This window comes from Furipterus horrens, unplaced genomic scaffold (assembly GCF_987537825.1).
Source record: "Furipterus horrens unplaced genomic scaffold, mFurHor1.1.pri manual_scaffold_5, whole genome shotgun sequence".
Classification (NCBI taxonomy): Eukaryota; Metazoa; Chordata; class Mammalia; order Chiroptera; family Furipteridae; genus Furipterus; species Furipterus horrens.
Window position 1 is genome coordinate 157,089,688 of NW_028327175.1, and position 27,767 is coordinate 157,117,454.

At 36.6% G+C, this 27,767-nt stretch overlaps 1 protein-coding gene across 1 annotated transcript in view; it reads right to left on the reverse strand.

The window, feature by feature from the left end:
* Positions 1-27,767, reverse strand: part of CTNNA3 (catenin alpha 3) — a 1,620,658-nt gene that overhangs the window by 516,458 nt on the left and 1,076,433 nt on the right. Inside the window, exon 11 of the mRNA XM_090278091.1 lies at positions 22,371-22,527. Coding sequence (XP_090134217.1) covers positions 22,371-22,527 — 157 coding nt within the window. The remainder of the gene's footprint in view (positions 1-22,370; positions 22,528-27,767) is intronic.

Genomic DNA, 27,767 nt, shown 5'->3' on the forward strand with positions numbered 1-27,767 from the left:
TAGTTCTTGTAGCTGTAGGGTTAAATTTTTTATTAGAGATTCTTCTAGCTTTTTTAGATAGGCCTGTATTGCTATGAACTTTCCTCTCAGGATTTCTTTCACTGTATCCCATAGGTTTTGGGTTGTTATGTGTTCATTATCATTAGTTTCCAGAAACTTTTTGATTTCTTCCTTGATGTCATTGTTAACCCATTCATTATTTAATAGCATGTTATTCATTCTCCATGAGTTTGAATGTTTTTGAGTTTTTTCCTTGAGGTTGATTTCCAATTTTAAGCCATTGTGATCTGAGAAGATGCTTGATATAATTTCAATTTTCTTGAATTTGTTAAGGCTTGTTTTGTGTCCTACCATGTGGTCTATCTTTGAAAATGTCCCATGTGCACTTGAGAAGGATGTATATTTTGCTTCTTTGGGGTGAAAACTTCTATATATATCGACTAAGTCCATTTGATCTAGAGTGTTGTTCAGTGCCTCAATATCTTTGGTGTTTCTTTGCTTCGAAGATCTGTCCATTGTTCACAATTGGGTGTTAAAGTCCCCTATTATGAGTGTGTTACTGTCTATATCTTTCTTGGAGTCTTTCAAAATTTTCCTTATATATTTGGGTGCTCCTAAGTTGGGTGCATATATATTTATAAGGGTTATATCTTCTTGATGGATTTTTCCCTTAAGTATTATGAAATGCCCTTCTTTGTCTCTTTTTATGGACTTTGCTGTGAAGTCTGTTTTGTCTGATATAAGTATTGCTACCCCAGCTTTTTTTTCATGTCCATTTGCTTGAAATACTTTTTTCCATCCCTTTACTTTCAGTCTGTGTAGCTCTTTTGTTCTAAGGTGGGTCTCTTGTAGACAGCATATATGTCGGTCATTCTTTCTAACCCATTCAGTTACCCTATGTCTTTTAATTGGAGTATTTAATCCATTTACATTTAAGGTTATTACAGATAAGTACTTATTCATTGTCATTTTTCCCCTTTGTACTCGTGTCCTTCTCTGTCTCTCTCTGTTTCTTTATCTTCTTAAAGCAGACACTTTAGCATCTCTTGCAATGCTGGTTTGGTGGAGATGTATTCTTTTAGCCTTCTTTTGTCGTGGAAGCTCCTTATTTCACCCTCCATTTTGAATGAGAGCTTTGCTGGGTAGAGTATTCTAGGTTGAGGGCCTTTGTTTTTCATTGCTTGGAATATTTTTTGCCATTCCCTTCTGGCTTGTAGTGTTTCTGCTGAGAAATCTGATGATAGCCTTATTGGAGCTCCCTTGTATGTTATTAGTTGTTTCTCTCCTGCTGCTTTTAGGATTCTCTCTCTGTCTTTGAATGTTGCCATTTTAATTATGATGTGTCTTGAAGTGGGCCGGTTGGGGTTCATCTTCATTGGGACCCTCTGTGCTTCCTGGACTTGTGTGACTCTTTCTCTCCTCATGTTAGGGAAGTTTTCTGTCATTAGTTTTTTTTTGTTTTTTTTTTTAAGTATATTTTACTGATTATATTGTCACAATAGTTCCAATTTTTTCCCCTTTGCTCCCCTCCACCCAGCACCCCCCATCCCCAAGTCCATGCCCATGGGTCATACATACAAACTCTCCTGCTTCACCCTTTCATATATTCTTCTTCTTTTTAAAAAAATAATTAATTAATTAGTTAAATATTTTAACAATAAAAAATAACAATCCCTCCCTCTCTCTGTCATTAGTTTTTCAAAGAGGTTTTCTATCCCTTGCTCTTCTTCTTCTCCTTCTGGAATTCCTATGATATGGATATTATTACGTTTCATGTTGTCCTGCAGCTGTCTTAGAACCTCTTCAGTCTTGTTCAGTCTTTTTTCATTTTGTTGCATTGTCTGGGAGTTTTTGTGTACATTGTCCTCCAGCTCACTGATCTGATCTTCTGCTTCCTCTAGCCTGCTTTTAATTCCTTCTACTGTGTTCTTCAATTCAAAGATCATATTCTTCATTTCCTCCTGGCTCTTATTGATAGCTTCTATGTCCTTTTTCATGCTCATGTAATTCTCTGTAAGTTCCTTGTAGTTTTTCTGGAGTTCCTTGTAGTTTCCCTGGAGTTCTTTGTAGTTTCCGCTGAGCTCATTCAGCTTCTCCATAATCCATGTTTTGAATTCTGTATCTGATATTTTGCTCCCCTCTATTTCATTTAGCACTCTCTCTGGGGATTCTACCTTTCCTTTTGATGGGGGGTTGTTTCTCTGTCTCCCCATTTTTGTGATTCCTATTGTTTGTTGGTGCTTCTTAGAATGATCTGCACTTCCTGGATCTGCCTCTGGTAGCATTAGAACATGTACCAGAATGGCCCTAGGCAGCCTATTGGAGACTTCCAGGGATCTACTGCCTTTGTCTGTCTTCTTTAGTTGTTAATCTACTCAATCTGTGATTAGCCATCAGGCTTAAGGACCGTGGGTGTGGCAGCTTAATTCCTGTGGGCCGGGCTTTTATTTCCCCTTAGTCTGATGCCACTTGGAGGGGAATGGTCTGTCTGCTGTACTGGGGCTGAGTCAGCACTGGCTGGTCCTGGGAGGAGGTTAGTGTAGCTTCCACTTACTCCTCTGCCATCTTGGATCTCCATCTGTGTTGTCCTTGATGTTATTTCTTTAATCTGTCTGGTTGTATTTTAGCTACTCTTTGGTGGGTCTTTTTCTCTGGTTAGTTGATTGAGAGTCACTCTGCCCACCTTGTCTTGAGATCTTTTGTGGAGGTGCTGCTAAAACATAATCGCACAACCCAGGCAAGAAACCCACACCCTCCAATATCTCCCCCAACTACAATCTCACTATAGGTTACAAATGAGCCCGTATTAATATACTTGTGGAGATATTGGGACTCTTATTTCGTAGGAGAAACAGATAGGAGTTGTTTTAAATGAAGGAAGGGTAATTTTTGAGCGGGAAGTTGATAGGGTAATAATATTAGCAATTGGGATAAAGGTTATGTAAGACAGCAATTAACATTTACACTGTATGTTTGAAAAGGAGGAGAGGGTTACAGTGTGGAGTGAGAAAGTGGAAGTGTATAGTATTAGGATTACATAATTGGTATATGCTATATGTTTAGTGTGGAAGGGAGGATAGACACAACAGACATCCAGGCAGACAGACAGACAGAAATTGAAGCAGAGAGCTGAGGAGGTTAGAAGGTAGGAAACAGATTGAGAAAGAATTTTTCAAGAATAAAAATACAGAGTAGAAAATAGCAAGACAGAAAGGGAGAGAGGAAAGAGAGAGAGAAAGTAGAGAAGAGAAGGGTAGGAGAGAGAACAAAAGAAGAAGGGGAGGTAGAAGAGAGGGGACTGGATTAAAATTCTTTTTTAAATTATATGTTATAAAAAAGATTAGGAGATTAAAACATGATATAAAGTTGCAAGATAGAGAGAAAAGGTGAATATAGAGAGAGAGGAATAGGAGATAGGAAAGCAAGAGGATTTGGGAGGAAAAGAGCTCAGAGGAGGGAAGGAAATCAGGAGGAAGAGAAGATATTAGGGAGGGGAGGATTGAAATTGAAGAGTTGGCAAAAGATAGGATGAAGGAGAGAAATACAAGAGGTAGGGAAAGAAGTGGGCGGATGGGGTAGAAAAAGAGAAGGGGTAAGAATGGGAGAGTAAAGGGAGAGGGGGATAGATTAGAATTATAATTTGAATATTAAGAGATTAGAATATAAAGTGTAATAGGGAGAGAGAGAGATTATGTATAGTGAGAGAAGGAAAATAAGGACAAGAGATGAAAGAAAAATGAATGTAGACTGAAGGGGGACAAAATAAAGAAAGAAATTTAATAAAGTTGAAGGTGCGTAGCGCAGAGAAAGGAGAGGGTGAGAAAGGGAGAGAACTTAAAATTATAAAATTAACTGAGAATAGGATGCAGGGGAGAATGCTAAGGGGAGAGAAGGGAGGGAAGGGGAGGGGAGAAAAGGAGCGAGAATAAGAAGGGACTGACGGTAGGGGTAGTTAGAGAGAGAGTGAGAGATAAAAGAATGAGGATTTTAACTCAATTCAACTTTTATGCACAGTCTCTGGGTATTTTTGGTTTGTTTGTTTTTTGGTTTTTCCTTGCTTCCTTCCTGAGTCTGCTCCTATTCAAAATTCCATGAGTTTCAAATCTTTTCTGGTTGGTTGGCTGGCTGTGGGAGGGTCCTGCTTGATTCTGGGATTGCTAGTCTTTTTTTCGTGGGCCTACCGCCGCTCTGCTGTGAGCTGCCTTTAGTTGTTCCCTCCTGAGGCAGCCTCAGCCCTCCTCAGGCTTGTCCAGCTACTCCTTCTCTCTGTTGGTCCAGCCTGTGCCTGCCAGCAATCCCCGCCCTGCCTCCAGTCCTGTCTCTATTCCCAGGCTACAGCTTCTACTCTCTTCCCTGTCTATATGCCTGCGCACCCTACCTCTCTCCCTGTCTCAAGACCGTCCCTTTGTTCTGCAGGACTCTGGCACAGTCCGTCAAAGCGCCAGGCCCAGTGGCCCTTTCCTGCCCAGGGCCTCTCCCCTGGTCTGGAGCTCTGCAGCAGCTTTCCCGTGTGGGCTCTTCCCCTTGCCCCAAAACTGTCTCTATTCTGAGCTACAGCTTCCGCTGGCTTCCCTGTCTATATGCCTGAGCGCTCTATCTCTCTTCCCGCTCCAGCACTGTTCTTTTGTTCTGCAGGATTCTAGTGTGGTCGGTCAGCGCAGCACTCTCCTACCCAGGAGCTCTCCACCAGTCTGGAGCTCCGCAGCAGCCTTTCCCTGCGGGCCCTTCTCCCCACCCTAAAACCGTCTCCACTCCGGAACCACAGCCTCCGCTCTCTTCCCTACTCACACATCCTGCGTGCCCTATTTCTCTCCTAGCCCCAAACCCACCTTTTGTTCTGTGGGATTCTAGCGTGATTGCTCAAAGCGCCGGGGGCATGCACTGCTCTCTTGCTCAGGAGCTCTCCCCTGGTCCGGAGTTCCACAGCAGCTTTTCTGTGCAGCCAGTCTCCTTGCCCCAAAACTGTCCCTTTGTTCTGTAGGGCCCTAGCGCAAGTGCTGGGCACCTGGGATGCCTAACTTTCGGTAGCAGGTTTCAGCTGAGGAGGTTTCCCTCTAGACTCAGATCACACAGTTTCTCCCAGTCCTGGTTGTTCACTGTTCTCTCCCTCCTCTGGCTTTTTCAGCCAAATCCTCTCCCTAACTCCCTACAAGAATTCACTTATCGGTGTGCCCCTAGCAGGGAGAGCCTCCAAGCAGCTCTCGGCTGGTGAGCTCTCCGGCTTGGTACTGCAGATGCACTGGGTCCCAGAATGACTCAGCCTCCAGTGTGTGGTAAACCCCTCCACCCCCCTCCACGCTGCTTCCACACTCTCCTCCCTGTTCACACTATCGAAGATCCACACTCACTCAGTCACTTCTCTCCACATTTGTTCCTGGAGTCTCTCCTTAAAAGGAGCGAGCTGAGAACACTGCCCCTACTCCGCTGCCATCTTCCCCCTCCTATCTTGATGCAGTCTTAATTTATCTTTCTGGCAGTTCATTATTAGTGTATAGAGACACCGCAAATTTATTTAAATTGATTTTGTATCTATGACTTTTCTTAATTCATTTATTAATTCTAGAAGTTTCATGATGATGTCTTCAGGGTGTTCTATATTTAGTATCATGTCATCTGTAAATAGTGATAATTTTATTTCTTGTTTTATTATTTGGATGCCTTTTATATCTTTTTCGTGCTGAATTGCTATGTCTAAGACTTCTAATACTACACTGAATAAAAGTGGCAAGAGTGGGCCTCCTTGTCTTGTTCCTGATCTTAAAGGAAAAGCTTTCCGTTTTTACTACTGAGTTTGATGTTAGCTGACAGTCTGTTATGCATGGTCTTTATTATATTGAAATAAGTTCCCTCTATGCCGACTTTGCTAAGAGCTTTTATCATTAATAGATGTTGAATTTTATCAAATGACTTTTCTGCATCTAATGAGATGATCATATTGATTTTATCCTTCATTTTGTTAATGTGGAATGTCACATTGATTGATTTATGGATGTGGAATCATCCTTCCATCCCTGGAATAAGTCCCACTTGATTGTGGTTTATGATCTTTTTAATGTATTGTTAAATTCAATTAGCTAATATTTTGTATAAGATTTTTACATCTATGTAAACAATGATTTGTTGTTTCACTTTCATTCATCATAGGTTGATTTTTGTGTGTACTTTGACAGGGATCAAACCCAAAACCTTGGCATATCTGGGCAATGCTCAAGTCAACTGAGCTACCCAGCCAGGGTTGTCCCTTGGTATTTACAATGTTTCCTTTGGTTTCCACATTTTTATGTTTTTCTACTTTTCTTTCTACAATTGATTTGTTTTGTAGTTGGAAAAAATGTTTGATGTGGTGATACTTGTTTTGTGGTCTAACATGTGATCTATTTTGAAAAAAATGTTCCACATACACTTGAGAAAAAGGTGTATTCTGCTGATTTTGAATGGAGTGTTCTGTATATATCTATTAAATATTAAAGTTTTCTGGTCCAATGTGACATTAAAGGCCAATGTTTCTTTATTGATTTTCTGTCTGAATGCAGTTTTGCTGTGAGTAGGGTGTTAAACGCCCCTATTATTATTGTATTGCTTTCAATTTCTCTCTTTAGGTCTATTAATATTTGACTTACACATTTTGGTGCTCCTATGTTGAGTGCATATGTATTTATAAATGTTGTATCTTTTCACTAGATTGATACCTTTATTATTATGTAGTTTTCTTCTTTGTCTTTTATTACAGTCTTTGTTTTAAACTTTTTTTTTTCTCTGATACAAGTATATCTACACCAGCTTTCTTTTTCTTTCCACTTGCATGGGATATCTTTCTCTGTCTTTATTTCTGTAGTGAGTCTATTTTAGGCAGTATAAAGATAAGTCTTGTTCTCTTATCCATTCAGCAACTCTGTGTTTTTTTATTGAAGAATTTAGTCAATTTACATTTAAAGTAATGATTGATAAATATGCACTTATGGCTGTTTTGTGAATTGTTTCCTAGCTGGTTTTATAGTTTCTCTCTGTTCCTTTCTTTTCTTTCCCTCCTTTATGATTTCATGGCTTTCTCTATAGTTATGTTTAAAGTTGTTTCTCTGTTTTTTTAATATGTTTACTATAAGCTTTTTCTTAGTGGTTACTGTGAAGTTCACAATTAACCTATGTATAAATATTTTCTTTTAAGTTGACAGCAATTGAAATTTGAACACATTCCAACGCTTTGCATTTTTACCCTTCATTCACATTTTGTATTTTTTTAAATTTCATTTATTTATCTGTTTGTTTATTTAATTTTAAAGAGAGGGAGAGAAACATCACTGTGTGGTTGCCTCTCACTTGCACCCCAAACTGGGGACCTGACGTGCAACCTAGTAATGTGCCCTGACTGGGAATGGAACCAGCGACACTTGGCTCGCAGACTGACACTCAATCCACTGAGCCACAGCAGCCAGGGCTACATTTTGTATTTTTGATGATGCATTTTACACCTTTTTATTTTAGAGTTCCCTTAACTAAGTACTGTATTTTTAGTATGTTTCATTTCTTTTGTCTTGTAACCTTCATACTTGCTTTATATACTTGCCATTTCCAGTGAGATTTTTTTCATTTCATATGTTTTTGACTATTAATTATTGCCTTTTGTTTACAGCTTAGAGCAGTTTCTTTAACATTTCCTGTAAAACCTATTTAGTGCTGATGAACTCATTTAGCTTTTGCCTATCAAAAATTCTTGATCTCTCCTTTAATTCTGAATGATAACTTTGAGGGGTAGAGAATTTTTGGTTGGAAATTGTTATTCTTTCAGAACGTTGAATATGCCATGCCACTCCCTTCGAGCCTTTAAAGTTTCTCCTGAAAAAAACTTACTGTTGGCCTTATGGGGTTTCCACTGTATGTTATAAGCTGTTTTTTCTCTTGCTGCTTTTAAGATTCTCTCTTTATCCTTATAATTTACCATTTAACTATCATGTGCCTTGATGTGATTCTCCTTGGCCATCTTATCTGAAATATCTGAGCTTCCTTAACCTAGATATCTGCTTTCTTTCCAAGATCAGGGAAGTTTTCAGCCATTATTTCTTCAAATAACTTTTCTCACTCTCTCTCTTCTTTCTTTCTTTTCCTTTCTTTCTCTCTCTCTCTTTCTTTATTTTTCCTTCCTTCCTTCTTTTTCCTTCCTTCCTTCTTCCTTCCTTCCTTTCTCCCTTCCTTCCTTCCTTCCTTCCTTCCTTCCTTCCTCTCTTTCTCTCTTTCTCTCTTTCTTTCTTGGACTGATGTGATGCTGAAGTTACTATGCTTGATGTTCTCCCAGAGGTTACACAAAGTATCCTTGTTTTTTTTTTTTTTCTTTTGCTCCTTGTGTTCCATTGCTTTGTCTTTCAGCTTTCTGATTTGTACTTGTACATTCTGTTTGCTGTTGAACCCCTCCAGTGTATTATTTTTTAACTTATAGCTTCTTTGTGGTACTTTTAAGTATTTTCTACCTCTTTATTGAAATTCTCACTCTCTTCCCTCATCCTTATTCCAAGTGTGGTGACTACCTCTATGACTATTATTTTGAACTCTTTATCAGGAAGGCTGCTTATCTTCATTTCATTAAGATCTTTTCCTTGGTATTTGTTTTGTTTTTTGGTTTGAACCATATTTTTGTTTCCTAATTTTCCTTGACTTGCTGGGTTTGTATATAAGTATTAGGCAAAACAGCTACCTCTTCCAGTCCTAAAGGAGTGGACATGTAGGGGATGATCTGTGGAGCCCAGAAATGCAATCTCCCCTTAGCACCAGAGCCAGGCACTAGATGGCATCACTTGTGTGGTCTGTGCATGCCCCCACCTTGGCAAGGCCATGGCTGCAGTGAAAAATGGATAGGGCATGGGGTGCTTGCACAGACTGGTTGAAACATGGGATAGGTGGAGCATACCCACTGGTGCTAGCAGGTTAGAGGGAGGGTACCAAAAATAGCCCCTGCCACCTCTTTTACCAGTGAGTTAGAGTAAGATTTCAATAGTAGCACTCACTATTGCTCCCTTCCCAGAGAAAGTCCCAGAAGGTAAGTGGGTAACCCTCACTTATGGTCTAGGTATTTTTCAGATTGTTGTCTTTGTGTTGAATCTTAGAACAAGTGAATCTGCACACTAGCCCTTTAAAAGTAACTTCTCTGTTTTCTACAGTTCTATGGTTTTTCTGGACTTAATCCCCAATGACTTTCAAAACTAGACATTTCGGGGTCTCATCTTTTCAGTACAGACTACAAGGTTTGGGGTGCCTGATGTTGGGCATAATTCCTTCACCCCTTGATGAGGAGTTCTGTGTTTGTTTGTTTTTTAATTCATCCTGGCTGTAGGTCACCATGCCTCAGGTTGGGTACTCGGCAAGACAGTGTCCAACTCTCCTACCCATCTCAACATGTCTCTTTTATCTATTGTTATGGAGGTACTGTTATATAGCTTTCAGAACTTCTCATAGTAACTTATTCCATATGTAGCTCCAAATTGGTTGTATCCATGGGAGGAGGTGAATTCAGGGTCTTCTTCCACTGCCATCTTGAACCTGACCTCCCCTAAAATTATCATTTAACAGGTACTGCATCTGTGTTATGAAAACCTAAAATCACAAAGCAACTAAATCCCTAAAAGGAAATCTATAATATATATATAACTTGTAAAATTATCTATAAATGAATGTAAACTGTTAACATATTTGTAAATTCCTGCTAATTATACTTTTTAAAAAATCATATGGTAAATTAATTATTGAAATAGATATGACATTTGATTATAGTACATCTTTAATTATTATAGAGATGAATAAAATTATAGTAAATGTGAAATATGCTTTGAATCTTCTTTAAATTGAGAACTTTAAATCCTTATAATGAGCTATTAAATGCCAATATATGAAAGAGTAATGACAAATTTAAGTAACAATAAAACATGATGAGATTTCAAAGATCAGCTGTCACACATTCTTTAGCTGATAGAAAGATAGCCTTATCATCCTTCCACATAAACTACTTGGCCACATTGTAAATGGCACCTGAGGGTTTGTTTCCTCCATTAGACTCTATATTCCTTGTAAATAAATGCAATGTGTCTTTTTCACCACTGTATCTCTAGGTTGATGGAAATTGTTCAAAAGTATTTGTTGACTGACACAGTAAACAGTTAACTGTTAAAACCAAAGTGTTCATTGCGTGCTTGCTTTAAGAACATTCATCCCTCTATTACTTTCAATCACAATTGCTGTAAGAATGGTAACACAGAATATCATTTAAATCTTGTCATGTCCTGTGGGAAACTTCAGCTTTAGGTCTGAATTTTCATACACCCAGTGTGAGAGATACTTTGCCTGAGGCAGGCTCTGATTATTTTGATGCCCTAGATCTCCTAATGTAATAGAAGTAAAATGTCTGCCATGTAGATTTGCTCTCCAGGAGACAAGGGCTTTCATCAACATCCTCAGTGCAGGGAAAATTGTAAAATCCTCGGAAAGGTTACTCAGGGGACTTCAATTATACATGTAATAGCAAGTACATCAAAAGTTAAGGTTTGGTAAATCTTTATGGTAAGATGAAATTGTTTATTATTCTATACATTCTAGTCTCTTTGGACACTAAAAATATTTTACAGTAAAAATATTTTTTAGAAGCTAGCCATTCTTTTCCTACTCTCACTAACAAGGATAAAAATGGCATAAAATCTTATGAAATATTTCATCAGAATCTGATCCCAGGTGATAAAAAGTTTAGGTATTTTTTACCTTCACAAAGCATTTTCTAAAACTATATAACTAAGATTCACAATGAAATTCAGGAATATGGATAATCACCATCATTCAGTGAGTTTCAGGTGCTGATATAGTTTGCTCTGGGAAGATCACTCTATTAGCCCAGGCACACAATCAACAACACTGCCTGTCTTTGTAACTTGAAATGTACTTCTCCTATTCATTGCAACTATTCTACTGTAAAATTTTAAGAAAAGCAGAAATAACAAAATAAAATATAGAAAATAATCTATTTCAATAATAATGAATGCTATTTTTCATCAGCTTCTGTTCTATTATTTTTAAAGAATAAAGCATTACAAATAAAATATAAGTCCAATATATACAATCAGTCCCATCCAGCTCACTCCCTCTCCAAAGCTAATCACTCATACATTTTTGTTATGTAAGACATTTATGGCATTCTACTCTTCATATTGCTCTAAAACTTGCTGAATTACTCAACAAAGCTTTTTAAAATCTGTCATATTAACATGTGAAACATGTTTATTTGTTTTAACTGCTATGTTTGCTGCTATTTATTCTCCTCTTGATGAATGTTTATATTATATCCATCTTTCACAATATAAAAATACCATATAGATCATATATAAATCTTCTTTATGAATATGTGTGCAAGTTTTTCCAATAAATACAGAAGAATATTTGTTTCAAAATAATCTGGGTACCACATCACTATTTCGTTATTTAAAAAGATTATAACAATTTACATCCCCAGGATCAGCAGTTATACTTTTACATTTTGTCTAATATTTGACATTATTACAATTTTAAAGTCTTGACATGTGATAGTTATACGCCATAGTTATTTTGATAAACTATAATGTTCTAACTACTGGGATAGGTTTAACAAAGTAGATACTTTAAAAAGATTTATTTTTTTCATACCTGGTTTAAATTTTAACAATGGCTTGCAAGTGATGTTAGTAATAATGGCTATCTTTTACTGGCCACTTTGCATGTCCTACATATTACTTAAAGCATTTTAAATACATCATTTTATTTAATTCTTTCAATCATTTAAGAATGGCTCTAAGAGGTCAGGGAGGTTTTTTCTGTTCTACTGATTGTTCTAGCTCTACGATTTAAAATAGTCCTATCACCTAGTACATGCTCAGTAAATATTTGTTAAATAAACAAATGTGTCTTAGTCCATTCAGGCTGCTATATCAAAATAACACAGATTGGTAGCTTACAAACAATATAAATGTATTTTCCACTGTTCTGGAGACTGGGAAGCCTAAGATCAAGGCACCAGTACAGTTGTGATCTGGTGAGAGCCCTCTTCCTGGAAAATAACCAGTGCCTTTTACTGTGGTCTTACATGGTTGAAGAGGCCAGGGATTTCTGAGGGGCCTCTTTTATAAGAACCTAATCCCATTCATACAGATTCCACTCTCACGACCTAAGCAACTCCCAAAGGTCCCACCTTTTAATACTTTCACTTTGCACATGGGAATTTCAACGTATGCATTTGAAGGGTAGGCACAAACATTTAGACCACAGCAAAATATAATTATTAACATTTTATAGAATGGCATTTAGTGAGTTAATGGTTAATTTATTTCCCGAACATGATAAAACTCATAGTAAATGGCAGACTTTTAAATCTTGAGCACACTGAACCCCCTTCCAAACAGACCTCTCTTTCTGTTTCCCATAGATTCTAGAGATAGAATTCATTATCTTGATGTCTAATCTATGAATTCTTCTAATGGTGAAATTTTAATAAAAACGTGTTTTTGTGAGACTGTAATTCTTAGCTGCCATTCTCAAAAGAGACACAAAATTTCCTCAGCACAGGCTCTGGAGCCACTCTGTGAGCAGAGGTTTCTATTATTCTGTTAAATTTTTCCAGGATGCTATTAGAGTCCCTAAATCTATGCAAACACAAACTTGCAAGCTCAGATACATAACTTCATATTTTCAGATCTTGTATCTTCACCCACATAAGCAGCAAGAGGCACTCTCCTTTTTAGGTCCAGGGTGGGACCTTTTGGCGTGTAGGTAGGACTCATCCTGCGTTTCTTGCCTAAAAACGCTGCAGTGTTTGGTCTTTCTGACTGCTTAGGGGCATGTCTTGGCCTCATTAGTAGGTGGGGGACTATTGTATGGCAAGAAAAAACTTTCCTTAAACCCTCATCTAATCTATAAAATTCCCCACAGGATTCACCATGTTAAGACTTCTTATTTATCCAAATTACACTGATTATTAAGTGCATGTGCTTAGAGTTGATACACTACCCAGAGATAATTAAATACAAATGAAATTATGAGACTCACTCTGAGTCTTTGTCTTTGTTGAAAGTTTCTCTCAGTGTATCTGCCTATGCCAAATAATATGGTTATTAATACTGTATATATACTCACTAAGACAATTAAAACATTTTAATTTAAGGTCTGCTTTATCATTCATAATCTTTGTAAGTGCATAACTTACAAAGTACATCTGCAAAATTTATGAAATATTTATTATCATTTTATAGAAGTCTAAGAAGCAAGCCCCCAGTGCTATTATCAGTAAGATTACTGATGATTATTCCAGCTCTACCTTAAAGTTCTGGTAAAAATTCTCAATTCTGACTGATTTTGACAAAGTTTCAAAATAAAAGACTTCTTATTATGGCTTTTCTCAAGATCCAATTCACTATTTCCAGACAATAGTCCTGTAGTATACCTATTGTTCATTCAAATGAGAGCATCTTGAAGTGAACTTGCCTGTTAGTACATGAAATGCTGTGTGATGAATTTCAGTTCTTATGTCCAAACTGCTCTTCAGTTGTGTAAGTACAGGCAGTAATTCAAAACATAATTACCAATAGAGCAACAATGGATTGCTTTAGAGGAGCCTATTTAATCATTTTTGAAAGCACACTTTCTCCCTGTCTTTCCATGACTTATGTAAAGCTGTACATATAATTTATCTGCAGTCTCCACAATGATCACTGGGCCATATACTATCACATTAAAATGTAAATGCAATCACAAAGATCACAGTAAAAAACAAAAACAAAAAACTTACAACAACAAGAATGTCCCTTGATTTTAGCCAATGGCACAGAAGATCCTGGTTGCTAGTCATCACTGGACTACCCTGATGAAGAGCTTCTTTTCTTGGTAAATGGACACCTGGGTTACTCAGCCTGAGCTAGGCTTACGTCATCAAACTGGCTCTCAACTCATCTTCCTAGTGTTACATCTTGGATGTATCAGTCTTACATTTTAATTACTTGGAGATGGAGTGGAGAAAATGAGGGAGCACCTGCTTTATATTGGGTTTGTTTTATTTTCATTTCCAAGAGCAATTAAAGCAGTATTTGCCACTGCGCTACCTACTTCTATAAAAGTTGTTTTCAGTATCTGGAAAGAGTGTTCTGAAAAACTGATGTACTCTGTGGCACTACTATTTAAAATTTTAGACCATTTACATTCTCCTAGAGATGTCCAAGGCTTTATATATTGGCACCTATTGACTTCTGAGCCCAGTACCAATCCACATGTACCCTCTGTTCCTGTAATACTGGCCAATTGGCTGTCCCTCAAACACTGGGCACTTTCACATGTTTTTAACTTCCTTGGATGTCATTCCAATTTCTTCAGTTTAACCACGATCTCCTTTAAAATGCTTCCCATGACACCCTAATATTCCAGCAGCATTCACTGAACAGCATTTTGTTTATATGACTATTATATTTTGGAAACTGCTTTATATATATTAGATTGTGAGTTCTCTGAAAGCAAATACCATGCCTTTTCCTTTTTTACATCCATTTCCCTGAATATCGCCTTGCACATTCTTGGTATTTAATACACTTTTATCAAAATGCATTATTGAAGAATATGATTTGAAACTCAATATTACAAGAATGTATTTATATTGAAACACTTCATTGCTTGATGTCTTCAATCAACTAAAATATCAAGTAGGTACATGTTGAAGAGATATATAACTGAATGCATGGTAATAATTAATTAAAATTATATTGTATTTAATTTCTCTTGGCATAGATATATACTGAATTGGTCACATTTTATCCTAGCACTTATTCCATAAACATTATGTTGGGATTTAATAGTGCTTAGTATGTGTGCAATTAATTTAAATTTTTAATCTTCCTAATACTATTATGTGACTATTTGATTTTAAGTTATGAAAAAAATTGAAAATCTATTTATTTTTATTTACTTTTGTCAAATGACTTATATATAACTTAGTAAAAGCCAAAGATCATGTTCACTCTAATGTCATGAACACAGAGGCCTTTGTTAGTACATTTTTTATTGTAGTATCAGAGTTATCTTCGTGTCACTAAGTTAAGGTCACAGAACACTGTGATAATTAATGATTAAATGTATATGTCATAATTTGAAGATTAAAAAAATATTCCATGGCTGAACATGTTTAATAAAAGTATAATACATAACCTTCCAAAATTAATCTTGCAAAAACCTACTGAAAGCTTTAAGAAATATTTTGGAAGCAGAAATTTCAATTAGAAAGATTATACGGCAATTCAATTAAGAGATAATGGATTGAACTGGAGGGATAGCAGTGGATCTAGAAAAAAGTGGACAGAAAGAGAAATTTAAGACATGGAATCATGGAATAAAGATCTTCGAGCATCCAGTCACTATGACGTTATCTTTAAAATGAAAACACTTTTTACAATAACGGAACAGCAGTGCTAATTCTAGTCAATAAATGTTTAATTGCTCTTTTAGGAAATTCCAAACCATGTCAGTGGCTCCCTCTGTTCACCCTGTGACCCCCCTCTCTCCACCAATACCCACTGTCACAGCTTTCTTGCAAGTTAACTCTTCTAGTCGCTCTTATTCATTGTTAAATCTCCAGTACTACTCATAGTGTTTGGCACTTAAAATTATGCAATAAGTATTTATAATACATGCAATAAATATTTATAATATATAAATATGTAAATATATATAATAAATGAGTCAAAGAAGGAAAAATGCAGAAAACGGCATATGTTTACAAACTGTCACATTTAATCAGTTCTTAGTAATTGTTCAATAGTTTTTGTGGTCCAGATTATTCCCTCTTTTATCAAAGTTTTTTATTTTTTAATTTAGTTCTTAGCAATTATTGCTTTGAGTCAATGCAAAGGTTCAAAAAACTGATACATGTGTCAATGTGTTACCTCTTCTAAATTTGCATCTTAAACAGGAATCTTAAAAGATTTTATATTCCCAGATAGATCACTTAACAGTGAGGACTTCAATCACCAGGGCAGGCTGAAAAGAAAAAGCTTCTCTAATCTCATCAAATAGACACACCTGTCTGTACGGAAGACAACTCTGATGTGGTCAAAGAATCTTCAGACCAGAGACTGTCTGACAGGTGTTTTGTTACATTCATTTTCAGAGAGTGATAAAAAGCATGTGAATGGTGTGGGGATAAGCTCGGTTGTCAGTGATGGAACAAAAAGTCTGGAGACCAATGCTTTTTAATGAATTTTTCTAATTCCTTGGGATTTGAACTGATATAAATAACACTAAACTAAACAAACAAAAAAAAAGCCTCTTTTGCACAACAAAATGTCAAATAACAGTTTGCCAAACATCTCCTTGCTTTTGAAATTAGGTTTAGATTAACTGTTTCATTTTATTTTTACATATAAAATTTAAAAATGTACAATAAATGAGTAAGGTGGCTGTACGTCTTATGATTTTCAAGAAAGAACTGATTACATTTATACTTGGAGTTTTCTACATATGGCAGAGAAGAAAAAATTACTTCTGAAAAATTGGTGTTTTTGTTTTGTAGCATGAGAAATTTGATGATTATATAAACATACCAATTTTAAACTTATCAATGACATTTCTATATTTAAGATTACAATAGAAAAAAGACATTTGGTATTCAATATACCCTTATTTCCAGATCCACTAGTCAACATTGGACAATATAATTTTTTAAAAACATATTATAAGGCAAACATTTTATCAAGTATGATCTTAACCTTTGCTAATGACAATAAAATAATAGGTTAAAGTCCAAGAATATTTTCTCACTGATTTTAGGCTTTAATTTTTGTCTGTATTGTAATGTGGAGAACTGGTGTTCTGAGAATTCACAAATTTTTTGCAACTGACTCTGAAGAAATTGGGAATATTTTCAGAACCCATATTCTTTATTCTTATATGTAAAGAAAGAAAGAATTTAGATTTTTCTATCTGTTGGAAGAAAGACCAAGAAAAAGATAGAATGTTTATAAAAATTTTGTAAACGTATGTTCTAGGTATTAACAATTTACATATTCTGTGAACTTGTCTATTGTTCTATATGGCAAATAGCAAAACCAGAAGTCTGTGAATACAAACAACGTATTATAAAAGGCTAAGGGAGTAAACCCCGACAGAAAATCCGGAGCCGGAGTCCCTAAGGCGGTTTGACGTTGTAGTCAACACCGGCAACTCCTGCGGCGCACCTGAAGCCAAGCTGTATTGACTCCGTCTTTCCCTTGGGCCCTTCAGCTGCGAAGAGAGGGGGGGGTCTGCTGCATGGGCAACAGCAGACCCTCCATATCACCCTGCCCAGGCTCTGTAGCTTCAGCTTCACTGGAGAGGACACTCCAGCGTCATCGCAAGATGTCAATTCAACACGGGAGGAGACAGATACTGTGTCACTCCCGAGTCAGACTGCACAGCCATTCTCGGCGGTGCAGATAGACTCTTAAGAAGCTACACCATCGTCTCTCGAGACGGACGGCTGCCGACGACGACGATTATAAAGTAGTACCAGAAAAGTTATTCACTGCTGATCACATCTGCAACTTTTTCTAAGAAAATCTGCACCGAACAAAAGCCTCCAGATTGTAGCAACCCCAATCACAGCAATCTGAACCACAATTAGCCAACTGAAAAAAGGTAACCCATTCATTGGTTGGTCCGTGATCTTAGATTTAGGACTTTTAACATGGTTCTAAAGATCTAGGCTTAGAAATAGAAAGATGTATGGGGACAGTTATATTCTTTCTTATTTATTTGACTTGGAAGATTCTGAGAAAAGATGCCATGATGTATCAACAGATGTTGAAGAGTTATTAAGTAACAAGAAACATCACTGTAACTCATGCTAAATTAATACAAAATAAGTTAATGAAGGCACAAAAACCTGAGAAAGCTGTGTATGACACTCAGTGTTTGGGACAAACATACTTTATTCTTTAGTCACAGCCATTTTCCCTTCTTTTCTGCAGATAAAATCTTTGATATTGTTTGTATAGTAAGTGAATGGTCAGGAAGGTTGAATTATGACTGGTCTAAGTCCAGTGGTATGTTAAAATCTGCTTATGCCAGCTCACAAGAGCTGTTTTTGTACATTTCTTCCCAATTCAGAACTCAATGACATCACATTAGTACCTTTGATACCTGCCAATGCGGTAGTATTTATGGCACAGAAATAAGCACGTGCTATAAATTAGGATTACTGCTCTCTCTGGGCCCCAGTCAGCTGTTAACCATTTATTCATCACGGAAATTGCATTTGCTTTTGCCAGTGACTACTCCAGAAGAAGGTATAGGACCAACCAAATTGTGACCTATAACAAGTATGACAAAGTTTTATGGAAGGCATCTTGGAAAGATTTTCTTCTTGATAAATTCAAGCCAACAATCCACTTTGCTTTCCTGCTTTAGGTGGTATCTGTAATGCTTTGAGATACAACCATGAGGGAAGTCTAATAGAATCCAGAGATGCCTACATAGGTTATTAATAACCTTAAACCACTACCAACTAGAGCATCCAAATGACAGGAAAGTAGAAATTGTCCACCCCCAGTATAAAATAATAGTGGAATGTATGTCTCTATAGAATTTTAAAACAATAATCAAACACATTAAATATTAATCCACCTTTTTATTATTACCTTGTATGATCCTAAATAATGTTAGTGATAAAATACTTCTCCTCACATAGGTGTACTATTCCTATCCAAGTCTGTTATGCTAGGGCATGTAAGTCTAGAATCAACTATCTTTAAAAAAAAAAATTATTTATTTATTTATTATTTTTAGAGAGAGAGGAAGGGAGGGAGAAAAAGAGGAAGAGAAACATCAACATATGGTTGCCTCTCTCATGCCCCCAACTGGAGACCTAGCTGGAAATCTGGCCTGCAACGCAGGCATGTGCCCTGACCAGGAACCTAACCGACGACCCTTTGGTTCACAGAGCTGGCACTCAATCCACTGAGCAACACCATCCAGGGTGAGAATCAACTATCTTAAACATCTAGTTATCTGAAATAATTAAAGGTCTTTCTTCTTTAAGAAACTTTCATATGAGTTTTCTGTGATATGCAAGCAAAATATTAAGTACTGAAATTGTTTATAGTAAGTAGCAGATAACCCTGGCTGGTTTGGCTCAGTGGATTGAGCGTCGGCCTGCGAGCTAAGTGTCGCTGGTTCGATCTTCCAGTCAGGGCACATCAGAGAAGGAAAACTCTGACTCCAAAAAACCTCCGCTGCCTTGCGGCATACCTCTTCAGGGGAAAGGCTAAGGGAGTAAACCCCGACAGAAAATCCGGAGCCGGAGTCCCTAAGGCGGTTTGACGTTGTAATCAACACCGGCAACTCCTGCGGCGCACCTGAAGCCAAGCTGTATTGACTCTGTCTTTCCCTTGGACCCTTCAGCTGCGAAGAGAGGGGGGGTCTGCTGCATGGGCAACAGCAGACCCTCCATATCACCCTGCCCAGGCTCTGTAGCTTCAGCTTCACTGGAGAGGACACTCCAGCGTCATCGCAAGATGTCGATTCAACACGGGAGGAGACAGATACCGTGTCACTCCCGAGTCGGACTGCACAACCATTCTCGGCGGTGCAGATAGACTCTTAAGAAGCTACACCATCGTCTCTCGAGACGGACGGCTGCCGACGAAGTAGCAGATTCAGAAGGTTGCTAGGTTAGATTAACCCAGCCCTGAAAAGAAAAACCATGGGTTCCTGTTCTAAGGACCCAAGGAGCTGCTTAGGTTCCAGGCTCTCACAGCTCTAATTATTCAAGACCTGGCCAATTATGGCTCCTGTTCTTGTGTGTCCAGGAGAGTCTCCCTATTGTGTCAACAATATATCAATAAAAATGCCTTTACATCAAGTAGCATGAGCAGGGTTTTTTGCCTTGTAACCAAAAGAACCAACTAAAAAACAGACCCTAGCACTGAATAACTAAATTACAAAAGACTACTCTAATACAAGAAATTGAATAGATTCACTTTGCAAAATCTATTCTAAGAACAGCAAACAAATTTTAAAATGTTTAATATAGAATTGTTTATAAAAATAAAATTACAATTCATCTAAATGCTAACAAAAGGAGAACAGTTAAATTATTTTTGAAGTTATATAATGATGTGAGAAAATTTAGCCTAGTACTATGTATAAAAAGGCAAACAATATATATACATTATATATAACATATACGTTATTTGTCTTCTTACATGTAATATTTGGCTGAATATATATATATGTATGTATGTGTGTGTGTATACATATACATATACATATATATATATATATAATTTTAAAATATATGTCATGACAGTAGGTCTGTCCAGAAAAAGTCCCAGCCATTGTTAATATAATGAGAATGGTTTGCGTGACATCGATGTAGCTTGGCAGCCAAGAAGAGTGGACTGAAATGCACATGTGTGAACAATGATGACTTCGCTATACTAGTCAGTGGGGGCAGTAGATGCCATTGAGTGAACATGTGTACTGTGTGTCCATTGCATTTAAAATGACTGAGTGAGTAGAGCAATGAATCTGCATCAAATTTTGCATTTAGCTTGAACATTCTTCTGCAGAAACTATTTGGATGAAAAGGCCACAACTATGAGCAACTGGTGATTGGAAGCTTCATCATGACAATGCTCCCACTCATGAATCATGTCTCTTGCAAAAAGTTTTTTGGTGAAACATCAGCTCCCCTACAGCCCTGATTTGGTGCCCTGCTACTTCCAGCTTTTCCTGAAACTAAAAATCACTTTTGAAAGGAAAGAGATTTCAGACCATCGACGAGATTCAGGAAAACACGACGGAGTAGCTGATGGTAATTGGGAGAGCTGTGTGAGGTCCCAAGGTGCCTACTTTGAACGGAAATGAGTTGTCATTGTCCTATGTACAGTGTTTCTTGTATCTTCTTCAACAAATGTCTCTGTTTATATGACATGGCTGAATACCTTCTGGACAGACTATACATATATATATACATATATAAATACACACACACGCACATATATGTACGCACACACACAACACATATGTGTATATGTTGGGTGGAAATAAATCAGATATCCGTGGTTATTATTTCTGAATAGTGGGACCATCAGCTGTTAACATTTTCTCCCAAACATTTTCCGTTATATGCAGTTTTTCACTCTACAGAAATAAAACAATTTTTAAATAATTAAAACATTTTTTTCACTAATGAATTATAAAAACATACTAGGTTTTTGGAACCACCATTCAGGAGAGAATGTACACACATATGAAAGTAATGAATTCAACAAAATACATCAGAAAACTAAAAAAAATACAGGATGTTATAAATTCATGAAAAGTTGCTTTATAAAAGAAAATATTTTGCCCTGGCTGCTGTGGCTCAGTGGATTGAGCATCAGCCTGTGAGCCAAGTGTCATTGGTTCGATTTCCAGTCAGGGCACATGACTAGGTTGCACGTCAAGTCCCCAGTTGGGGGCGCAAGTGAGAGGCTACTGCACAGTGATGTTTCTCTCTCTTTCTCCTTTCCCCTCTCTCTAAAAATAAATAAACAGACAAACAAACAAATAAGTAAATAAACACCAAGAAAGAAATTCCAAGTATTAAAAAAAAGAGAGAGAGAGAGAGAATATTGTCACATTCCAAGAAAATCTCTTTAAAAAGCTATGTAATTTATATTAAGGAGAAGTTTAATTTTTATGAGAATAAAAAGGATTAAAAACATTTAGTTTTTTGTTTTTACAAAAGTATAATCAAAATCTGAATTATGCTTCTGAGGATAGGACTTTTATGAGAGTAATTTCACAATCCTGTATTGAGAATCTGCAGGATGAGAATCATCAGAGTTTGGCATTGAATACCCGAGCCTCTCTTACTGATGTAGTTAGGTGTTTAGACTCACTTATTTGATTCTCTAGATCACCACTATTCAGGTACATTTACTAGTAGTTGAAACACACATTGTATATCAAATTAATAAAAAGCTTTTCCATTAATACATATATTTTCTTTCTCTGAGTGGATGAAATATAGTTAGAAAAGACGTGCAGGGAAATCATGAAATACCAGTATTTTAAAGAAGGGAAACTGATGATAAATTTAAATACCAGAATAGGCCTAAGATTTCTAGCTATTATTTTAAATTATGTTTTGTTCAAGAACAGAAGTTTCTTTTAGAGCGAGACCATGTAAATTGTTGAGTTGTAAGGACTACAAGGCATGAGGCTCATGACCTAAGAACAGATCCTACATAGCAGCACTTGGCAATAAAAAATATCATTATATTGTATAAAATTAATTATATTCAGTATTACTCTGTTCCATAAAATTCACTAGAGCAAATGTATAAATTAAAAAATCAAAACCATACCAGATACAGCAAGGAAATCGTCAATGCTTGTAATGTCATCTACAGCTTCCGTGAGTACATGGATATGATTCTCCCATGTGCGCTTGTACATTTCCATGGTATTTTTGACCACTTGACTTTTGGGTTTTGCAGCCAAAGCTAGTGCAGCATTAATAATCTGTAAAGATATAGAACATTCACATGGTGATTACTTTGGGAATAGTTACCATTTTGCAAATAACAGTTATTCTTTAAAAAAAAAAAAATAGATGCATCCATTGTTTAACAACAGGAAAAATGGTGAAACGTCCTCACATGTAACTACCTTTTTGCTTTTGGTAATAATTTAATTTTCTTTTGACAATAATTTAATTAATTTTAGAGCTATTTGTTGAGTGTTAATGCATTAAGAACAGCAAGAAATACAAAGATCTGCCTTATGCCATACATATCATGAGTACAAATAATGTCTATATAAGCTTTAGAGAATAGAAAGATATATCACCTTCAGCAGAAGGGATAAGAGCTATGACTTCCTTGAAGATTTGTTGAATTTTCCAGTAGATATATATTATTTACTCAAAAAATCATTCAACATTTCAAATATATTTTGAGATATTTTGAGTGTCCTTTATGTTTCCAGCACTGTTTCAGGTTTTAGGGATGTGATAATGAACAAGACACAGGCCAAAAGCATTGCCTTAATGAAGCTTACAGTAATAGCTGGGAGGTGGGGAGAAATCAGTTATCAAGTTAAATAAATGAAATAGGAGGTCTGTTAGATTGCTATAAGAACTAAGAAGAAAAAACAGCAGAGGAGGGGATAAAGAGTGAAGTGGTGGTGAGGGTAATAAGTTTGCAATTTTAGCATAAGTGAAGTGGACATTTAAGTAAAATTACTTGTGAGAAAGAATGTTGGGACAAAGAAGTGGTAAGATTCAAACAGTTCAGAAAATAAGGGAAATGCTGTGAGAATGGAAAGCAGTCTCTCCTAGAGCCTTCAGGAGTCCTTGACTGTCAGACTCAAGATGGTAGCCTTATTTGGAAGGCAATGGAGAGTTATTTTGACTTTTGAGTAATTTGTTCAGAATTACACTCTAGAAAAATCAATTTGGCATAGAAGACTACTGCAATAGGTTACAGAAGTAAGAAGAAATAAAAGTTAGATGAATATATCAATCACTAGCAATAGTTCTCTGGAAGTGGGGAACTTCCAGTGCTTTTTATTTTACTTTGTGTGTGTAATTGAATTTTTCGTATTTTCTATGGTGAGTATGTTTTAGTTGTATACTCAGAATAAATGAAGTTATTCTTTAAAGAAAGGTAATTACTCAGGCTTTTCAATGACTAATGGAGACTATTATTAGAGTATTGGTAGAAAAGGAGAGGTGGGAGAGTTAAAAAGTCAGTGTAGAGCTAGATATGTGCAATTGTTTTGGAGGGTAGTGTTGATGAAGGATATTAGATGTCAACTTCCCTATCACAGATGTTAACTTTGAAGTGACTCTTGGCTCTCCATACAAATTACATAGAAAGCAATCAGACAGTTGAAATTGTAGCTCATAAAAAAGTTGTCTTTCATTTGTCTAATGTGCAGAAAGAAATTGTTACTGTGCAACAAGGTTTCTGATTCTGCACTGGATACTAATGACATCACAATGAAAATGATTCCACCGCAGTTTCTAAAACAGCCCATAATCTAGTAGAAGAATCAAGGGAAAAGCAGGGAATTGCAACATACCAGTGGTTCTCAGAAAATTAGTTTGAATCAGGAGCACCTGGAGAGCCTGGGAAAACATGGATTCCTGATCCACACCCTAGAGTTTCTAATTCAGTCCATGCACCCTGGGGCTGAAGAATTTGCATGTCTAACAATTTCCCAGGTGCTAGCAATGCCACTAGCGGTACTCCCACTCTGAGAACCAAAGCAGTCTATAATAAATGTTATAAGGGCCATGGTAAAAAGAAGCACAAGATGCCCTATCACACATGGGAGAAGTACCCAGACCCATAAGGAAAGATGCCCTAAAGTACTGAAATTTAAAAATATAAGTAGAGCCTGGCTGGCACAGCTTAGTAGGCTGAGTGTCATCTTTCAAAAAGAAAGATTGCTGGTTCAATTCCCAGTCACCGGAAATGCCTGGGTTGAGGGCTGGTCCCGGTTATGGCGCGTGCAAGAGGCAACCAACTGATATTTTTCTCTCACACATTGATGTTTCTCTCCCTCTCTTTCTCCCTCCCTACCCCTCTTAAAATAAATAAATAAAGTCTTTAAAAATAAGTAGAAATTAATATAATGTGATATCTTTCTGGGAATTAACCATAACTCATGTCATAACCTAGAAGTGAGGCAGAACTGAACCTCACCTCCTGGGGAATGTTAAGCAGAGAGGCAGTAGTAATAGCACTGGAAGAAAATCAAAGGAGACAGTGGAAAGACGGAGAAGAAAAACACCTCTGGAAAGTACCCACTAAGTGGAAGTGATAAAAATGAGAAGAATCATCAAGAAGGAGGTAGAAAACTATGATATTGAAGAATCAATATGAGAAAGACTTTTTCCCTTAAAGATCAAATGTAGTAGAGTCAAGAATAATGAGAACTAAAAATGGCTTTTGAATTTGGAAAACAGGAGTCATTAATGTAGGAGAATGTTGGACACAGCATTCAGATTTCACCAACACAAAATGGAAGCAGTAAAAAGAATCTTTTTCTACTAAGTAACCAACCTAAAGACTGTGCTTAAATGACTTCCAACAAATTATTGGAGAGGAAAAATGGGTGGCTTGAAAATATTATGTTGATATTCTCATCTTTATTTCTTTTTTATAGAAGAGGAACACATTAAATTCTAAGAAAACACTCACTACTTTGAGAAACAGCTACTGTACAGTATTCCTTGACTTCAGTTTTAGTTTTATTAACCTATTAACTTACAATGTATGTTTGTGTAGACTGCAAGGCTCTGGTCTCTGCTGCTTCATTGTCCCTGCAATTGAACAACTGCATACACATGTGGCTGTGGGGAAATTCAGGGAGGCATACTTCTCAAGTAGTACTGGTGCAGAACCCTCAGCGGGGTATGCAGTCATGAATATAAGAGACTATATATTTTTAAGAACATTTTCAGTTCTGCAGCTGATCCAATTTATCTGATTCAATACTGTGCACTATGAAAAAACTATCCTACTTGACTCTCCTAATATTTAGCTTAAATCTAAAAGCAGACAAAATTCAGAAGATAACATTAACTCTGCTTACGGGAGAAAAAGTCTTCATTCCAATGCCACACTCCTTGTATTTTTTCTATACATCCGGGGCTGGGGTGGAAGACCATTCTTAAATCCTCTTCATGCTAACTAAACATGACTAAAATCAATCATGTTGCTTTCTGAAACATTTTTCTTTAGGTTATGATGGAGATGTGTACATGACCCTGTGAATCACCTAGTCAGTTATTTCACCTTTGAAACCATCTCTGAAATTCAGGATCTTCTTATACCTGAACAGGACTATTTTATAGCCTTTCAAATAGTTTCCTATTTCCAGTCCCTACCAAAAGAAAAAAAAAAAAGTTGTTTTTATTTTTGTTTTGTTTTTGTTTTGTTTTGTTTTTTTACTGGAATTTTGTTAAGCAAGTAAGAAGGGCAAAGGAGTTGAGCAAGGTTATAGTTATGGAACATGGAACCCCAAGGACCTGCTGAGACCTCCTCTCATAAGGCGGTGTTTGATTCTGATTCTCTTTCTGTCTGATCTTTTATCTTTCCTGATAGAGGCCTCTTCAAATTAGCCACTGTTAGACTTTGTGCATGGTATTCGTCACCCCTGGAAAAAGCTTAGTTTCACCAGGTCCAGTTCTACCTTCATCAAGCATCGTACCCTTTCTACTGGTACACGTGGTAAGGCCTCAGCAAGCCTTAGTCTAAGCTCCCTCCCACTTTAAAAATTATTTTTCAGTTATGGTTTATATTATATATGATTTTGTATTACTTGTAATTTTATACTAAATAAGATAGTTTTTATTACATCACGTTCTCACTTGCTGTGAGAACATCAAACTTGATTCAGAATATTTAGGATTTTTAGATTATCTCAAGGTTTTCCTTGTTTTCCTCCAGGTATCAGAAGTTTGTATTTCAGGGCTTCTTACTTGTCTGGGTTCCACCTAAGATCCTGGAGAGGCCCCAGAAGTGTGCCTCTCAAGTGTGGTCATTTGTTCTAGTAAACTTGCCACAAGTATTTTGAGATCCAGTTAAGGGAAGCTGAGTTGGGTATACTTAGCTTGGGTATACCGTAGTGGGCTAATTTTGAAAGGTTTGCAGTTACGTCTGTATATGGCCTTTACTATGCTCATACTTGTGATACTGACATCGTATTGTGAAAGAACCTTTATCTCCAGTTTCGTGCTCCCTCTTTCCTCAAACCTTCCTAAACAAACTATGCAAAAACAAAGACTGAATCAACTACCTAGTTTGTCTACAGAAAACAATAGTACAAAGTAAATTGTTATTTAAGAGGTGATCAACAATGCGCAGCAAAAAGAAAAAAGGAAGGAAAGAAGGCAAAAAGAAATGAAGAAAGAAAGGAACTAAGGAAGGAAGGAGAATGGAAGGAAGAAAGAGAGTGAAAGGATAACCAAAGGGAAAGGAAGGAAAGAAAAAAGATTCATGAATGTGTGTCTGGTGGATAATAATGCACATATTATATCATTTTTTCTAGATTTTCTAATATTTTAGTATTTGTCAACATTTAAAATTAGTAACTAGCTATTTATTTTTACATTTCAAAGAAATAGTTTTTCTTAAAGAAGGCCCTCAAAACTGTATAATTTTAGTTCCCACACAGCCTGGTCTGCCACAGCCATACTGTGATTTTTTTCATAAAAAGCTACCTATCCTCTGAAATGATAAAGTGAGCATAGCTTCTACTGCAATATTTTATCTAAACTCTGTCTGGATAACAAGGTGTTGACTTTGCTTCCTTAGAGAAAATAGCATATCAGATAAAGGAGTCTTTTTCAATGTTCTACAGTATCTAATCCTTTGTGGAGATAAGCTCCTCAAGCTACTGCTTTCCCCCATCCTCACCTTTTTTAAATTTCTATTTCATTTCTGAATTCAGTTGAAAATAGTAAAACAGTGTAGTAATCATAGGACTAACATTACTGAGAGCTTGCAATATTCCAGGCATGGTTTCTAAGTACTTGAATTGCATTAAAAATTTTAATCTAATGGGAAAGGCCCTATCAGTATTCCCATTTCACTGGGGAGACAATGGAGGCACAAAGAGATTGAGTAATTGGCACAAAAAGTTACAGATGGAACTCTAGGTTGGAAGCCAAAGGGCTTAAATTAGAGGTTTACTTTGCTTCAAACTGATATTATGTCCACAGAAGAGTCATATTAATTCTCCCAGTATCA